This window comes from Temnothorax curvispinosus, unplaced genomic scaffold, assembly GCF_003070985.1.
Source record: "Temnothorax curvispinosus isolate PA1 unplaced genomic scaffold, ASM307098v1 QBEX01016329.1, whole genome shotgun sequence".
In the NCBI taxonomy this organism is placed as follows: domain Eukaryota; kingdom Metazoa; phylum Arthropoda; class Insecta; order Hymenoptera; family Formicidae; genus Temnothorax; species Temnothorax curvispinosus.
Window position 1 is genome coordinate 12,799 of NW_020226109.1, and position 19,156 is coordinate 31,954.

Genomic DNA, 19,156 nt, shown 5'->3' on the forward strand with positions numbered 1-19,156 from the left:
ATTAAATTGTCGTATCGCGAGGACGCCTCGGTTAAAGAACAGGATCCGTGCAAAGTGTATCCTCGACAGCGCGCAGCGTGGCAGGAAACGTTTCTGCGGCTTCGATTCATTTCTCTTTATATCGGGAGAGGTCGGATTGCGGGATACAATGCACAAAATCGGCGGTGAACTAAAAATAAATGGTTACGTAACAGTGCGGGGGGGAGGGGTATTTCTGAAACAAAAGAAGACGTATGCGGGGTCAGTTTATCACGCTGGTCAACAATGGCGGTATCGGAGGATCCATTTTCCACGATAGTTGTACGCCGCTTGAAGCGAAAATTGAAAAAAATACCCGCCGTTCGTCAGCACCTTAGAAGTGGCTTGAAATGAATGACAAAGTGCCCGGAAATCGAAAGCGTGGGAATGAGAACTTCCGCTTCAATTCTTCTTTTAACGTTTCGTCATAATGTCTTGCTTTACATAATTACGTGTGTATGAAAAAAGTAATTATTATCAATTTGTATCAAGTCTGAAGAGTCTGTTAACAACTTCGGAATGTAATAGACAGACTCTTTAGACTTGATACAAATTGATGATAATAATAACTTTTCTCGTCGATAATTTATGTTTGAATATTTCGGCAGCTGAGTTACATATTAAATCCGCCTTGCGAATCGGAAACTTGCTTGTCGATCAATATCTTTTTGGATAATCCCCAGAGAAGGTAACTGCGAGAGAAAGTTGATTCCTTTCCTTTTATTTCGACGAACAGTCGAACTAGGATACGCGAGAAGGGTGAGTTTTATTACTTGTCGTCTTGGAGTTGTAATTCAATTCCACGCGGCGGAATCCACGACGATACATACGAACTAAGCCAATTGCCTTGTCCACTCGATAAAATCAAGCGGTTCTAGTTGGTTAGTTAACTGGCATGTTAACAATTCGTAATTCTAACAAAAGCACGAATTCCCGAGAACAATTCCCGCTAGTCGATCTCTGAGCTTAATCTCGAGACTTCCCTCGAAAAAAAAAATGTCAAAGCTTCAAAAGTTTTCGATTTAACGGCAATCAAAAATAAAGAGCTCTTCGCAAACTGGAACAATTGGTGTAAAGAGTTTTACATAAAAAGTATCATAGTGTTCCATAAATTCAGGTATCGGACGATAGATTGGACACCACTTGATAAAAAATATATACGCGTAACGGAAGTGATAGCATAAAATAGATTCGCGAAATGTGAAACAATGTAACAGCTCTCATCGTCGATTCTATAACGTCAGTATCTTCTATATTACCGCCTCCAGGATATCCGTAACCTTGAACTCCTAGTCGAAGATTCTCACGAAGGCTGCTTATTATCTCTTTTTCGCTACTTTGATCGCTAGCAAACTTCAAATCACCTAATCCTATTTTTCACATCGCGTTTATCTATCTGGGATAATGTAACATCGAGATTTTTTATCTCGTTCTTTTTCACGAAAGTTTGGTGCCTTTTCATTTATTCAAAACCATGTGGCACTGAAATCTCCAATTTTTCGAAATACAAGCTGCGCTTCAAGTATAATTGCTTAAGTCGTGCTTTTTCTTTCGCACCCACAAACAACATTTAAAAAAATTAAATTATCGGAATGAAGGATAATTGACTTATTGTTAGCTCGACTTTTAATCATTCAAAGATAATTTGCTCACGTTACAAAAAAGATCGATCGTTATTCCTGGGTGTTTCATTTCAGGACATTTAAGTGCACATTTACGTCGAAGCATGCAAGATTCTTTTTCTTAGGGTCGTAAATTACACGAGCTCTGTCGCACAGTCGTGTCCGACCTGATATTACAAATATTAAAGAACAGAACAATGAGCGGAATGGAAGTAAATGGACGAAGGAAATGGCGAGAGGAAGCACATGAAAGAAGAATGAAGGACGCGCTGCTTGCGACTGAACGTGACGCAGTTATCGGATGTTATTGCCAATACTCTCGTTCGACAACAGGTGCATGCGAAGAGAAAATGGCTCGCTCGAAATTTATAGAGGTCAAGAAGATTGGCCACTAATCATGACGCGGTATAACGGAACTGTTATTAAAAAGGATGCTTTGTTTGGGTCTCAAAATCTCTGCAATTTCATTCTCATTGTGTGTATCGCATACTTTCGTATATACAATTATATTAAAATATTCTAGAGCAAGGTGTGTAATTGTCTAGCAATATAATTTAAATTCGTCATTAAGAATAAAATAATTTGAGCTGAGATTTTAAGAATATAGGTAGATAAAGTCATCTCGTTTACCAGTTAATCGTTAATAGCTTAAGTTCATTATTTAATATATCGTAGACGGTAAAATATATTTTGTTTTAAAATATATACTGCGATAAATAATGTCTTCTCATACAATTGCAACGAAGGAAAGCTCTGCTGCTTCTGCTATCGTGATAAAAATGGCATCCTTGCATGACATCCACAAATCCTAATAGCCTTGATTAAACATAAAGATGTAACTAAAACCTAAGATAAAAATCTCTCAATGACAATGGAATAACATAGTTATTTTATCTCGGTAAAATAATCTAAGAGGCTTTCCGTGCACTCCGGAAATAAATCGTCGCAACTGTTGGAGTCTTGTTGACCTGCGATTTCAGCGGCACGATATTCTTGATCAAAGACGTTTCTGAATGGTTCAGATGTGGTGGAAGGCCTGAAATATTTGTATTATAAAAATAACTACATCTTTAAAACGCAACGCTGTTGTTTCTCACATGAAGAAATATTATATAAAACAAAAAATGTCACGAAAACGTGTCGGTAGCAAAACGCGCTTATTGCGCTTGTTATTCAATAAAATAAAATAAATTATTTCGCAATTATTATAATACAAATATCATTTAGATAGAACGTACAATCAGTTCATTCTGAATAAATGTCTAGTAAGGTGCCCGTATGCACTTGGGCGTAGATATGCCGCATAATAGGGCCGCGTATGTAGCGCAAACTATTCACATTCCTAAGCCGCAAATGTAACAGTTCCTTAATCGCGAAGCTATTCCGGGCTTAGCTAAAGATTATTCTAAGAGACTACCTGCCGGATTAACGCTTACGTGAGGAAAATATGGGCGAGCTGTGCAGTCAGGGTATGGCTCCGTCTAAAAGGTACCGCCGCGGCTTCGCAAATGGCTTTCAAAAGGCAGGCTTTCCCCGAACGCGTAGACTCGAAGACCGACTCGAGGATTTCGTAATACTCCCATCTGGACATCAAAGCCGCTTCACATCGAAAAAATAATAATAGAAACATAGATGATATACACGCAAAAACATAATACAAATAAATGCAATATTAAAATTATGAAAAAGAAAAAGTAAAGTATATAGCACGAAACGTTCATGAATATGCCGTTATTTTTAAATATTTACCTCGAACTTCAAATTTTTATTCACAAGCAGGTACTCAATAGATTTTTTATAATTTACTAGACACTACAGACGCGCGCTACGCGCGCGCTATTTATCTTTAACATTTCACTATTAACCCTATTATACACAACTGTCAAAATATACAATGACAGCTGCAAATGAAGTAAGCGCAGCAAGAGAACCAATGGGCATCGCGGAAAAGCGGCAACAATAAACTTCACATCTCCTTTTTAGAAGAGGATCTTAAAATTAATTAATAAAGTTATGTATGCTTCAAAGTAATATACAAATAAAAATATTCCTCTTATTTCATAATAGTCTTTCTCTAAGATTGAAGCTCTATATGTATATAGATAGAATATAAGTTTATGATATAAATGTAACATCACGTTTTTTAAATCATTATTATTTTTTCTTGCTGTATCGAGACCGATTAATATCTCGAAAAATATCTTCAAAGACCGTCAAGTATCTGAAGATCAAACGCCACAAGTCACTACGAGTCCGATACAACGTAAGAAGAGATACGGCAAAAAAAAAATAAGGAGGGATCCAGGCTAGGTTACGTCGGATTAACGAGATCAAAGGGAATGGGAGAGAGCTCCTTTGATAAAGGAGCGGGATTAACGTCCATTGTGCCAGGAGATAAACGTACGAGTCACGCAACAAAAGTGGGCTTATTAACATGGAAAGGAGAAGGATCCTTATCCCGGTATTAAGCCTCGTTCTTCGCTCATCGAGCCCCGACTACCTATACACTCGTCAGATTTCGAGGGACGGTATTCCACTCGAGATGCATCTTGTCAACGCTGCCTGGGGAGTTTATACACGCAATGATTAGTGGCGCCAATCGACTAGCGCCAGTAAAAATGCAAGTGTAAACATTGCACTTGATACAACCTGGCGCTAGTAATGTAGCGTTTACTGGCGGTTATTGGCCGAAGCATATCAAATTTTGAAGTTATATGCTTGCTGTCATTTACTGTGTGTTTAATTAATAAATGTTAAATATTTTCCATATTGTACGTCAATATAGCATCACTGTGTAAACACTTGTGAGTTTGCCAGACGGCTTCCGGCGCCAATGAATGCCAGTCAGTTGACGCCACTAATCATTGCGTGTGTAAACGCCGCTTTACATATAATATCACACGTTTTCTCTTCGCTATCTGACTGTTCGCTATCTCTCCTTTTCGAACGTATCAACGCGACGCGCGGCGGCAGTGCACCTGAGAAGCAGAAGAACGCAAAATTCATAAGCTCTATCTTTCGCCCGGAGGCTTTTTCGCGAAGATCCGGAATCATGAATGATCCTCAGAATAAACTTTATATTTCTATATCAATTAGGTGCGTGCAGCAGCATCCGCGTCAGATCGGATAGCTTCACTCCGATTAAAAGCACAATCGATGACGTTTATTTCCTTCCAATTCTCAGATGTGCAAATACTTATATGTATACGGTATAATCTTCAGATTGAATCAGAATATCAACAGTTTTCGAATGTATATTAATTCTAGAACATCGCATTGGGCGTACCACACCCATATTTGTTATCGAAACGCTCGCCGTTTCTATATAATGGAAAGTAGGAAATCGGAATTGGAGGATAAAAAGCTTCTGTTTTTCTCTGTGACTCCCCAGGTTGTGCAGTCACATCTGCTGTTTAGTAGATATCGGGGATACCATTAAAATCAGTCTTGGATATACTACATCCATGTGTGATTAAATAGTTTTTTTTTAAAGAAATCATTATTTCCTATTTATTCTAAAAAATTAAAAAGTGACTATTCCTTTTATATAATACGGCATTTTAAAAAACTAATTTTTTGAAGCAAATAGCGTTTATGGAGTTCAAAAAAAAATTCTATTCTAGGGCTTTTTCTAGAATTTAAATTTAAAAAATATGTTTAAAAATATCTGAAGAGTTATTAATAGTTAAAAATAGCTATAGACGCAGTATACACCTAGTGTGGCGAAATTGAAACTCGCAAGCGATATTAAACTCCAATATAAGAATTAATGACAATAAATAATTTGATAATATTCTGTAACAGAAATTTTCTATAACAGAAATTTGCTACGATTAACACTGCGAGTCCAATAATTTGGACAATGATTTGAGATATAATTTATATTATACGTGAAAACGTGTAAAGACCCTCTAAATGGAAATAGATACTATCACAATAGTTTCAATTAATTCATACAGAATTATGCTAATAATACAGACTAATGCTACGAATTAGCCATTTGAATAATGATTCGAGATTATTTTATTCCTGACGCAAGTTGAGCGGAAAGTCCGTCCCTCTGGACGGACAATAGCTTCAATTAATCTCACATGCCGCGCAGGCAAAGAACATGATACCTTTCGCATTTGGCGGAGAGGCGTCATTTCCATCAGGCTCGACATGGCGGCTGATCGATCTGTCATAGCGGACGTATGGATCCGTCAAGTACGAGGCGTTATACGGCAGGACGTAATTAAATTTCATCACGTAGCCGATAATCATGCTGACGTCAACTTCCATGGGTAAACCGAGGCCGAGGATTAACTGGAACGGTTTTCAAATATAGGAAGGTGTCATCGATCGTTTGCCACAACCAGAGATCGAATCACCCCCCTCCCCGTCCTCCCCCTCTCGCTTCTACCATTCGCTCTCCAGTGCCGCCAGCGATCGTGGTACAACCACACGAAATTAGATCGGAAAATGGATGTCCCGAAACTCTGTGATTCGAATAGCCGGCGATATCGCGAATTCTCCATCAAACGTGTCACCCGCCGTCGAGATTGTAGAAAACGATCCGAATAACACGCTAACGGGCCGATTTTTATTTAACTTTTATTTAATTTCGGGGTCAAGTGAACTTTGTTATAAGGTCCGAACTAAATAAAAAACTAAGGCGTTTTTCTGGTTACGTTACGCCGAGCAATCCTGCGCTGATTATTATTAATTCTAATTTGATAAGAAACATTTTGACATATATAGCACAGTCAGTTTATAAAAAAAAAAAGGGAAATAGTCAATCGCGCATATTTCAAATATATAACAATAACTATTTTTTATACTTATTGAAAGTAAAAATAAAAGAAATAAATCTCAATTTTTTATTTAGCAATATCCCTTAATAGTCCCGTTGAAATATTGGCCTAACCGCGATGTTTCATACCAGTCCCGTTTGTTTTGTTTCAGAACACTTTTGGAGCCTGTGAACTTATACATACCTGAACTTTTGTCGGAGTATAGTCTCTGCCTGGTGGCGGAAACACCAGGTATCTCTTATCGCGCGTAAGCCAGCCGCTACTTTGAGATAAAGTGGCGGCATAAATATCATGAAGGTAGCCACACAGAACGGCTAGCGAGAACGTACGAGGGATTCGCATTCTCAAACACACCGTCAGGACTGCATGACGATTTGACGCCGCTCGGTCGAGGCGGCCGAGCGCGCCAATTATCGCAATTAATAGCGCTGATTAGTCGGCCACCGCGAGTTAAGCAGATAATGAACGGAAGCGCTTTGACTTTGCGAGGTTTATGAGCAATGACACAGGCGGATATCATTTCCTTTCATATGTAGTACATATATGAGAAATGAATTATTAAATATGTAGAAGTACACAAAGATATATTAAAGATGTATAAAAATTTTATATAGTTTCATTAATATTTCTCAAAGTATAACAATTATTTAAATTTTATTCCTAATTGAATGCATGAAAAACTTTCTTCCCTATCTCTCCCCCCTCTCTCTCTCTCTCTCTTTCTCTCTCTCTCTCTCTCTCTCTCTCTTTCTGTCTCTCTGTCTTTCTCTGTTTGTATGTATAACAATGACCGTCGTGGCGTCATCTCGTCGCGGTTATTTGACACGGCAGTTAATCTCGTAATTAATCTCAGCGACGTAATCGCTCTGAAAGGGTTTTGATTACTGGCAAATCAATAAATTTGCGCGAACAGCTCGTTCAGATGCGGGTTCTCATGACTTAAGCGAGATCAATGTGAGATGCGCGCCACAGCGGAAAATCTTCTTACAGATTTGAAGAACTGATGCTAGCAAGATTGGAGCGTGCGCGGAAGTTTTGTAATAATTAATTCTGCTGTATGAATAAAAATGCATTATTCATGCTGATAAAAATGAAGCAATGAATTGAACTCTCGATAATGTTTGCGAAAAAAATGTATAAGTATCCGAAACGAAAGTAGGCAATCACTATGTGTACATTCGATATATATCGAATGTATTCCCAATAATCTAGTTTAATATTAAACTTAAATTTTCCTTTCATTTAATTATATATTGATTCTACTAACAATCTATAAAATTCAATTTATTTTATTTATATAATTTCTCATTTCTTTTTTTTTTTACAAATCCAGAATCGATTCTATAATTTCTAATTAATTAAACATATTACTAAAAGAATATAAATATTTTAGCGAAATAACGCGAACACATCAAGTTTATATTCTTCAAACAATTTCCAATGTTCGCTTTAATAGAATTTTAATTCGGGACTTATACAAAGTAATCTAACGTTGGATATTAAAAAAATCGCATTTGAAATTGCGCATTTCATGAATCCATAAATGTAACGCGAAACCGATATTTCTAGGAGAATTCCTATAAAATTTTCGTTAATAATCTGGATCATGTATAAAAAAATAAAAATGTAATTGATATACCATGATTTTTCGATAATATGTAACGAGAATGCACGAGTAGTAAAAGATTGATGAAAAAATATGTGCAAATTTTTGCACAAACATGTAATAATATCCAATCGCGTGACGCTTAATACGACGTGTATTATGCGACGTTAGAATTTATGCTCGAAACAGCTCATTCCCTGTGATCATACGAACGACATGTTGGAATATAAATTTCTGTCGATATAGGTATTGAAAAATGCTCGAGATTAAAGTTGCTCGAGATCGTGAAAAGCTTCGCTATTTAAAAAGCTGCGCTCGTCGACCCACTTTCGAAGTATCCTCTCGCCACGCCCAGCGAGAGAGATCGGGTCGACGATCGCTCTATCGTTAATATCGAAACGGCTACTAATAACAAGTGCATGGCCGGCAACACGCCTTTGCCGTTTTCGCTCGATATTAAAAATGCCCGTTAGCAATAACGTAGTCTCCGCTCTGCCCGGCATAAAGTGTATCCGAGCGAATGAAGAAACGCGGAAAGCGGTGCGTCTCACAGGGTAGCGGCGAATCACCCTGATGTACACTCGCTCGCGTTCTCCTTTACGTTGGGAAATTATTCCGAGCAATAGAATAAAAAATATACAGATACAGAATGTGTACGGGGGATATTTCCGTCGCGCATTTTCCCGTGGAGTTGATTGTAACCAGTTGATACGGCGATATCGGCTCGCCGGGACGCGTCGCCGGAAGGATATTCCGAAGTAGGGTGGAAAAAGGTAACCGAGAAAACGTGGTTATGAAAGGTGATTATCGAAAAATTCGGTGTGCAAGCGCGATGAGCTCGCCGCGGAAAACTGTCTTCAATCCTCCGGCTTCTGTGCGCGGGAACGGGGTAGTTTAATACCCGCGCATTTCACAGACGGCGGATAGCTGACGTCAGAAAATCTCATAATGGTGAAGGAAAAGTAAGGCTCGATTCCATAACCACGGCAAACGATGTTGACGAGGATTATCCGTGCTTATTTTTCCTACTTTTTTTTATTTCGAGCGCCCCGCCTACATTCTCGCGTACTCTCCCGCACTTTCTACCCTTAATTTTAATACATCTATTTTTATCTTAATTTCAAATCTATTAACTGCGCCTATATAATCAAATTGTTTTTGCAACTCATGAATAAATTTATAATTTTGAATTAAATTTTCTTTACAAAGAAAGAAAGAACATGTTTTCCACATGTTGTTCTCTTTTTATAACACATATCTTTTAAAAAATCGTTTTTTGCCAGTAATATATAAATTAATATAAATTTTATCATCTTTCCTCAGAAGAGATATGTATTTAATTATTTATCTTTTTATACATTTACTTCCTCTTTTATGAAAAGATAGTCACAGACTTTTTAGCCTGTTTATACATATGTATAATATCTATAAGTAGTAATTTAATTACAAGATATGTTTTAAATAAAAAAATAATTTTGTGATAAAAACAAAATTGTATTTATGTGTAATAAAACTCTGTAACGGCAACCTCAATAACTTACATGTGAATTTCGATAACGGGCAAAGAAACCAAACTTGGTTTGTATTTGTGAATATCGCTGCATACCGTTGATATCGTTGAAAACTCGATCGAAGCGTTCGCTTTTGGCGTAGACAAGATTTATTTTACAGTGAAACTTATATTCCTTATGCTTCCGTGCCAAATGCATCGAGCTAACAGTGCCTAATATTTCCTCATAAGCAATCACATAAAATCCCATAATCGCAAGAAGGACGGAAACTGGCTTGGTAAATACTCTCCCGCGTCGCGCCGCGAATGAAAGAAAACGAATGGGAAGAAAAACGATTGAAACTTTTTCCAGCTTGAAACGTTTCCAGCGACGCGAGCTCTACCCGGAGGATCATTTATCTTTTCCCAATACAACGGAATATCCCCGACGCCTCAAACGTAAACGAAACGCGAGTTGAGGTTTTAAGCGGCGCGCGAGGTTTTCGAGAGCAAAACTTAAAGTAAAGTTTCCTGAACAAACTCTTTATGAAAGACATCGCACATTTGTAAGCACCTTCGGAAAAAGATTGCATTACCTCAGCAATTACAAGGGAATCTTTTATTATCGGAGTTTGTAACTATGGAAGTCTACAGAGAAAATCGCAATTCTTTTCCAATTTTAAATCGCAGTCATCTAATTATTAAACTCTTCGACATTTCAATTTTCTTCTTGCCTTCTTTATAGAGAAACCAACTTGAAATTGCCCAAACTGTTCGTGATTAATAGATTTTAAAGAGCGCGCATCTGTTTATTTAATATAATAAAAAATACATTTTATTTCCTTCTAGCAATTTTCAGTAGCCGATATATCGTTTAATACAAATGTCAAACCCGGGAAGCGCCTCATAACGTCAGTCCTATCTGCAGTGCATCAATTTTTCATCGACTCCAGGGCGTATGTCTGCGCGCGGGCGAGAGGAGAGAGGTCGACAGACGTCGCAATTTCGATTCTCTTTGCGCGATTCCCTTTCGATTCCCTTTTCGCCGTCGCGCATACGTGCATGCAACGTTATCAAAGTCGCGCGATTAAAATTACAGCGCTCTGCGGTCATCTCTCCCGGAGATTACAGTGCCCGGAGTGCCCCACGCTTTTATACCGTGACATCTCTGTCGCGGAAAGTGGCCAGTTTAAACGACTCGGAGCTCGTCGCATCAAAAATAACGTCGGATTAACTCCAAGGGTCAACGGACTTTTTCAGAAGCTTCATAAGTGGGAACATTCTTTGCCACACGCCGACCAAAACGTATCACGGAATATTTCTCAGACAGTTGTAATTACGCGAGAAACATGCCGATTTTACGAGCAATTCCACCTGAAGTTGAAAGTGACTTTATGAAAATTTGTTCGATTTATTTTACCTCGTTAAAACATGCCGTGTGTGATCGTCGCGTTAAAAAAACTCTCGGTCTACAATAATTATCATTACATGCATGATTATCATTGCTTCCACTTTATGCATTTATTCTTCTGTCACATCTCGCAAAATCAATATTCCGGGAAAAGTCAAGTCGTGCCACTTCTGCTAGATTTTACTTTATAATGTATGAACTGTGACTAGCCGAGAGCAGACAAGTGCTAAAAAAAGCTGGCGGTATTTAATAAATCGCAAGCACGCTGCGGTCTCCGTGCGCGACATTTGTTTTTAGCCTTATCGAAGGTAACGCAAATGTTTAATTCATAAAAGGAACAGATCGCCGGTTCTCGGCTCGAAACCCGTGCTACCTCAAGAATTATGGAAAATTTCATTGAGGCATTAATTCCGTATAATTTATGAGTCGCCTGTATGTAGTCGGGGAGGGGGGGAAAACCCGCAAAACGCTCGGCTGAAGACTAACGCGCCGCTGTCTTCATTCGTCGAAAAAGTGGATCGTCCTCTTTTTTCTCACGTTGACCTACTGGAAAAAGGGAACGCGGCGCGCCTTGCGCAATGTAAAGAAAGTTTCGTGGAAATTGTGGCTTTAACGAGAGAAACGACTGCGTTGACAAGGCCGAACTTCGCGAAGCGATCGTGGACAGGTGGACGTCTTCGTACATTTTACTTGGCAATTTCGCTGCACCCTTTACAAAGTTTCCCTTATAAATTATGCAGGAGAACGGCTGCACGTTTTTGCGACGACTCGTTCGTAGGCTCGCGGGTCCTCTTCGTCGGACAATAGCGATCTCCAAAGAGACTCCTTTACTCGTTGGATTTTATTCACGTTATATCAGCACATTCGAAAGAGAACGGAGGTAACGAATCCGCTTCAACCGCACTATGCTTTTTAACGTGCAATTCTGCATGAGCACTCGCGGGCACTCTCGCGTTTTTCTCTTTCACATTTATTTTAATTCGCAATTTTTGAGAATTACCTATATTTGAAAAATTACAAAGACTAAAACTCGCAAACATTGATGGGTATAATAGCTAAAAACGAAAACGAACCAATATTCACTTTTCTGGAAAAATAGTAGACTGTCTTCCTGTTAGAATTCAGAATACAATTTTTCCTGAACTCATTCTTCTATTATTTAATTTTTAAAAATTTTACATTTTGAAATTAAATTAAACTTTAAACTTGAAAGGTTTATCGTAATAATAATCTAAAAAATTTGAAAAAATTGACCAATAACATTTTACATTTATTTTGTTTAAGCTCTTGTAAATGAATTATGAAACATTGTGGTATATTAAAGTTAATTTACAAACAAAAATTGCGTTGTCAGATTTCAGTTATTTTGTATCGGCACTTATGTCGACCAGTTAATCGAAACGGTGAAAAAACTTCTAAGCAAAAAATTCACTGGAAATTCAGTGGAATAACCATGCAGATCAGATGGGTGAAATGATCGAGCGAATTGTATCTATATTCCCCAGATAAAGATGCGCGCATCTCTCCCGCGTGTATTTCTATCGATCTTCTCCGGCGACATGGCACTCTCGCCAATTCGAGCAAGATTTCGTATTCCTCGCGGGCCGTCGACGGCGTCGGGAAGCGCGCGTAACAGCTCCCCGAGGAGCCCGTTGTCCTTTGTCGAACGGATTCACCGTGGATTCGCAGACGACGCGTATCGTCGGCAGGCCTCGCCGGAGTCGAGACGCTCCATTGCCGATTGCCAGCATCCCGTGTAAGAATGCGTAGTGTAACTTACGCGGAAATAAAAGGGAAAGGACGTGGAAAACACTCAGGTCTCAATGGAGAAGCCGTTTCACTCTCGCGCGTAAACGTTGCGAAAAGAACGCAGCAATGAGGATCCATGCGAAAACTTTCCCACGTTCGGCTGTGACTCTTGAAAACGTCCCCCCTCGCGTTTATGGCGAAAAATGTAAGATCTGAATGTGTTACATATATTGTAAATGTTGCATATATATTACAGAGTAGTATTTTTATATGAGCATCGCATTATGTATATAATAATATTATGTATGTAATAATATTATGTATGTAATAATATTATATTTATGTATATAAATTAAAAAAGGCAAGCGATAAAAAATCTAGACTGTATAGAGAAAGATAAACGAATGGAATATCGAAAAGGCAGGTTTTTGAGAGACTTTACATTTGTTAACTTTTAACATCTATTTTCAACTTTCGACTAATTTATTGCTCATTTCTAAAAAATTGTTTTTTTTATCTAGAAAATATCAACTAAATCTTATATGTTAAATTGTATTATTTTATAATAAATTCATCTTAAACAAATTTGATTTTTTCTCTGTCGCAACCAGTCATATTGTGTGTGTGTGTGTGTGTGTGTGTGTGTGTGTGTGTGCAGACTTTTTGACATTTTTTTATTTTTGAGCTGTCGGTTACTATATTCTGATTCACATTCGGACCCTTCGAGTCTTTTTATACTATCAAATCAACGTCAGCCAAACCTCTTCGGTCGTAAAAAGAAAGCCGACCGTAGAACGGTGACAATGACACCCTCCTCAACGTGCGTTAATGTTATGGAGGTCGTAAAAACAGTCGTGTGACAAGACAGTATCGCGTCGAGTGACCCGTCGGCATTAGGCGGCGCAACAGTACGTGTTTCTATTGACTTCCATCCGAGAAAATCGTCCCCGCGAACTAACGGAGGTTCCTTCCGGGCGAAAATGTGGAAAAACCCTGGGCGCTGGAAAAGTTCACCTCGTAAAAAGGAGGAAACATCTGCGGTAAACAGCCATTCGGTCGTCGCCACTGAAAACGTACGGCTGCCGTTAGCAAAAGGACGAAAAAAAAAAGGAAGGAGTGGATGTGTCGCTTAAATGAAATACCGTAAACTCGAAAACCGCGCGGTGTATTATGGCAGCGGTTCACTCCGCAAAATAACGTAGATCCAGGTTTTCATAAACAACGAACCTTCCAGTCGGACATGTGTGTGCAAGAGTCAACGTAGCTTTGCAATTTATATAAAATCTTCAGAATTCATTCGCCGTTCTCTCTCTCTCTCTCTCTCTCTCTCTCTCTCTCTCTCGAAATAGAAACTTTACATAATTTGACGCGCGAGATTCTTTCCGTAAAATCTCTTTATATCAATGTTGCTCTTTGAAAATGTTACACGGTTACTTTTAGTCATTGCGAGATGGACGAAAGAAAAGAAGAGAAACGTATGAGAGATACATTGTTGCGCTAGTTTGGTCACGTAGCTCAAACAGTTCGTCGCTCGCTGTTGAAAAACGATGCCAAGGTTTTATTCTATCGGTGCGAAAAATTTCGCAGTAAATATAATAGGTTGGCCAATAAGTCCGTGCGTTTTTTACTTATAAATGTTACTTATAAATAACCGCACAGACTTATTGGCCAACCCAATATAAACTTCAAAGACACAAACTAACCAAAACTACAAAACAAAAAAAATTAAATCTATTCAAACGACAGGTCCATCGGCGACAGATCAAATAAAGATGGTTTAAACAATTACTTTGACCCTTAGATAAAATTAGTTTTCGCGTCAACGCGCTTTGAATAAATGCATAATGAAAAGTGAAAATGCATTAAACGCATCTCGTCGAACTGCTCTCAATTGCGGCGGAGCAGCGCAGGCGGAGTCACCTGGCTGATAAAAAAATTCTATAATAATAGCTCCAATCTCTGCCGCCAGTATCGTCACGGTGAAAGCAATCGCCAATAAAAAATGATAATAATAAAACGCGAACAAAGAGCTTAAGCTGGATAGCCGCCGCATGCAAATTTTTCAGTATCGCGTTTTACCGACAAGGAACAAGGAATGCGCCTCGGGCGGCAGATTCTTGTGGCTTTAATTTTTCTTTACTGAGCATAGACGCGGCTGCGAGAGTTTCTCATAAATTGCATACGTCCGTTGTTTGCGTGGAGTTGAGATGGATTTGTTCATCGTCAATTGGCATCCTAGTAGCGTAAAATAAATGTTCGTGATAAACGAATTTATTGTATGCGAATTTTCTTAGTGTATTACGCTAATTATATTTTATATTATCTTATTATATGTAAGTATTATACTCGAACATTATTTTTATTAAAATACTGGCGCACTCTGGTCTAGTATTTTTATTAAAATACTAAAGACATGGACAGTAAATAGCTACCACAAAATTTTTATGATACTAAAAATTATTTACAATGTGATTTTTTTCTGTGCATCTTCGCAAAATAACTATACCAACGTACCCATACTTCGCGAAGAATTAAAGCCGCTTTATTTAATTTTTGGGTTGTAGCACCTTTGGGTCTCGTAAAGCATGACATCTTTTATAAATATATTTCAAACAAGAGAAGGCCCACTAGGGCATCCTAGAAACATCCCATCTCAATCTCTTTCATGAATATCTAATAAACGGATAATTAATCATCCTAGCTAGAGAGAGGACAGAAATTAATCACATCCCCATTAATATTCCGTGTTTATCCTTCAGTTAACGTACGGATCAACACTCGACATATGAAAATACTCCAAGATATATCCTTCCACCTTCCACCAGATATCCTTCGTATGGCAATATTTGTGGATGAATTACATTCTCATTCGTTAGCTAAACGATTGTAACAAAAAAGAAAGGCAAGATATAGCAGACGAGACGCGCCGTGAAAAGAACGATGAGAACGTGGAATGCGTTTGACAGTGAACGATCCTCGCCAGCGTCACGCAATCCTCTTTATACATCTTTATAGCAAGTCGTGACAGAGAAGAGAACTAATACGTTTACATCAATTAGCCCGCGTCCGCGCATAAATCCGTCGCTTTATGCCCTCGCGACGCTTATCTTCGCGGCGCGGCGCGGAGACGCGAACGTTAATCGCGTCCCTTAAAAATACGTGACTCCGCATTCGTTGCGTTTCATTAAGCCGCGCCCCGTTTAATTATCCGCGCCTCATCGCGTATTATGCGCTTCATTATTGTCCCGTTTGTTACGCGGTTTCCCCGTGTTGCGCGCTTTCGTTCCGCGAACGCGGAAATCACTCTTCGACGCGACGCGACGCGCAAAACGAGAGAGGGAAAAAAAATAAGAGCGAGATAAAACGGGAAGAGAAATTAAAAGCGAGCGTAATCCGCCGCGGCTACGCGGGCTGAACGCGGGCTCATTTATATACACGCGGTTTAAGCCGCAGCTGCACTCTACCTTCGCGTAATGAGAAGTCGCCCTTTCGGATCTCTTTAATCGCAACCACCTCTCTATCACATGAAGTTTTGATGCATCGTAGAAGAGAGATCATAATTGCATTTTAACAATGTAACCGAAAATCGCGGACGATAACCCCGCCCTCTCCGTGAACGAATTCCGAGGCTCGAGGAGCACCTACGCAAATTTAATTAAACGCTTGGTGCGAGAACTCGCGAACCATTTCTTCGCGTTGAGAGACGTGTCAAGAAACGCTAGACCAATATTTACAACGAAGGCGATAACACCGATAATCCGTTGCTACTCCGCGCGGAAACGAGGAACGTGATTCTTCCGTATAAATTTAATTACAGAATTAGGATTCATTATTAAAGCAATTTGAGAACTTGTGAATGTATATGTATAAATGCATTTAAACGCAAAGAAGGGGAATAAATTAAATACATTTATATGGATTCTATGGACTTTTGAAGAACAATTTTCAAAAACTATAATATCTTAACTTATCTGTTCTTAAAAAAAGTACATAATATCTAAGTTTATCTATCTTTAAAAATAATGTGCTTATGCTAACATTGGAAATCAGATCACATTTTAATAACTGTTCTTTTTATATATACCTTTGAAATTCTCTTTGCTTTTTTAACTCATATTTCTTATTCAAATACTATTTTCCGATATTAGGAAATACAAGTTGCCAGAGTTCTTGTAAGAAATTTATCACTCGAGACAATTCGATTCGATTTCGAATCGATAGATTCACGCAAAAATCGTCATCATGAAAAAACAAACTTTCTTCATTTTAACACATTCGTATTATAGTTTCAAGAATTGTTATAATAATTTTAAAATTTTCGACAAATCAATATCATGTTCGAGGAGACAGCAGACTAATTAATACAAAAAGATTTCCGTGTGCACTCCAGATTAACGATCGTCAGTTATAACTGTACAGAGTGACACCCACAGACCGGTTCTGCATGTTATGACGTCGCAAAGCGATCTTTCGGTGGCTGAAATCGTCGCAAAGTTCTGGAGTCTGCAGATTGAGACGGTTTCTACGAGTATCAGCTGCCATGTGTTGTTGCCGGCCAGAGAAAACGTTGTAAGCTTCACAATTCAATATTTTCTTTTTTTCAAATCAATTACCGCTTGCATACTAAACTAATAAACTTGGCTAATCCAATATTAATCTAATTTTCATATTTAATCCCACGATAGTCATGTCTTAATATATTAACCTTCTAACAAGTGAAAGACATGACTATCGTGAGATTAAATATGAAAAAAAAAAGAGAATATATGCAATTGTTTGCTTTTATATATCCTATAATAATATATTTGTTGCCTCGATAACACATTTTTATTGTGTCTAATCCGAGACGATTTTATTATATTGTAGACTTTTTGTGTTTAATTTGGCACTGACGATGACGTCGCACATTGTTCTACCAAAGACGGCAAACTCAGATATTGCTGAAATTTTGCATCGGCCTATTAGGAGTCTAACATTTCCAAAAAACAGTAATATGGGTGTGAGTATGTGTAAAATATTGTTAACAACATTTTATAGTAATAAATTGTGCTAGTCGCGATATTATTACGCGCATGAGTGTTCTTATCTTAATATATCTTAATTATTTTGTTAAATATAAATTTTTTTTAAACATTTTTAATTATTTGTTAGAATCTTGATTTTGAGAGAGAAGGTTAAGATTTTGTTCTCTTAAAACTACTCTCAATCCCAATGTCCCCATGCAGAAATAATAATCGCGCGGCGATTATGCGATTAACGTTTCTTGCAGATCTTCGTCGCTATCGCGGTACCACTCGAGGATCCTCTGAATTCGATCTCGCTATCGTATTTCTTCGAGGCTAACTACGCTTTACCGCCGAACATAACGTACCTCGAGCCCTGGACGGAGGTAAAAAGAAGGAAGCGGAATATCGAGAGAACCACAATCTATCGAGTTCTGGAAAGTAAATTCGAGAGGCAAGTTTGCAAAAACAAATAACTGCGCGTTATGAGAACACGGTCTTTCTAATTCACTGATATAATCCTCTCGCGTTGCCTTACGGCATCAATATTCCATCTGATCCAAAATCTTGGAATCGACTGATCTATAATAACGTCATACGATATTCATGCTTTCTCGAATTAAAAAGATCCAATTCAACTGTCTATCTTTAAATAGTAACAAAGTTCTAAAGATGATAAAAAAATTCTTCTTGTAATTCTTGGTCATTGTAAACCTTTGTCGTTTCTATTTCCTTTCTTTCGCTCTCTGATCGCGTTTGGAGTTCCTCTCCTGATGTTCGACGTCCGGTACCTACTAACGCTTCGACAAAATAGATAAAACTAGTCATTGTTGAATCAGAATATCGTAAACGACCCGATTGGCATGCATGACGCGATAAAACCGATCGCTACCGTCGATTATCGCCCCCCAAATCGGCGTTGATCGTGGAACGCGCGCGCGGGAAAAGTTTCGCCGAGACGCTAGACCCGTTAGACGTTGCGGCAGCGAACAGTAGGGAAATCAGGGGAGAGATTCGAGGCGAAATGCACTCCCGGCTCCATTTTACGAGCATTCGGGGCGTTTGGGAATTGCGTTACATTGCCTGGCGCAGGTATACATAGGTACGTACGAATTACGTATGCGCACGAGCCTTCAATCCGGTATTTAGAGAATCGTAAAGCGCAAAGTAAACAGTTGTTGCCGCATCGCGATCTTCTCTCGTACCACCTCAAATCTCCCTCGGATTCCTCGCCTCGCGTCGTGAGAGCTCTCCTTGATTTTTCCCCATCTGCCGTAGCTCCGGGTATTCCGGAAGGGAGTGTCTGCTGAGAGCAATCTGCGAGACCTCGGAGTTCCCGCTCCGACACAACGGGTTGATCGGCGACATCATGCACGTAATCTTCACGTAAGTTCTACCGTTGATATTAACGATGACGACCGAAACTTTATGATACATTCATGGATATCATTAGCCCGAGTCCCAA

The 19,156-nt window shown here is 38.7% G+C and overlaps 2 protein-coding genes across 2 annotated transcripts; one reads left to right on the plus strand and one right to left on the minus strand.

Annotated features, from left to right (window-relative positions):
- Positions 1 to 2,209: 2,209 nt before the first annotated feature.
- Positions 2,210 to 6,864, minus strand: LOC112466556. The gene is made up of 4 exons (XM_025034714.1): positions 6,617 to 6,864; positions 5,759 to 5,945; positions 3,077 to 3,239; positions 2,210 to 2,676 (listed from the first exon to the last, which is right to left on the minus strand). Exons 1-4 carry the CDS (start codon positions 6,773 to 6,775, stop codon positions 2,526 to 2,528), a joined length of 660 nt encoding a protein of 219 aa, XP_024890482.1. The 5' UTR covers positions 6,776 to 6,864; the 3' UTR covers positions 2,210 to 2,525.
- A 10,718-nt stretch (positions 6,865 to 17,582) lies between these two features.
- Positions 17,583 to 19,081, plus strand: LOC112466553. The gene is made up of 3 exons (XM_025034709.1): positions 17,583 to 17,687; positions 17,958 to 18,145; positions 18,970 to 19,081. The coding sequence occupies exons 1-3, from the start codon at positions 17,583 to 17,585 to the stop codon at positions 19,079 to 19,081; spliced, it is 405 nt and encodes a 134-aa protein (XP_024890477.1).
- The last annotated feature ends 75 nt before the right edge of the window (positions 19,082 to 19,156 follow it).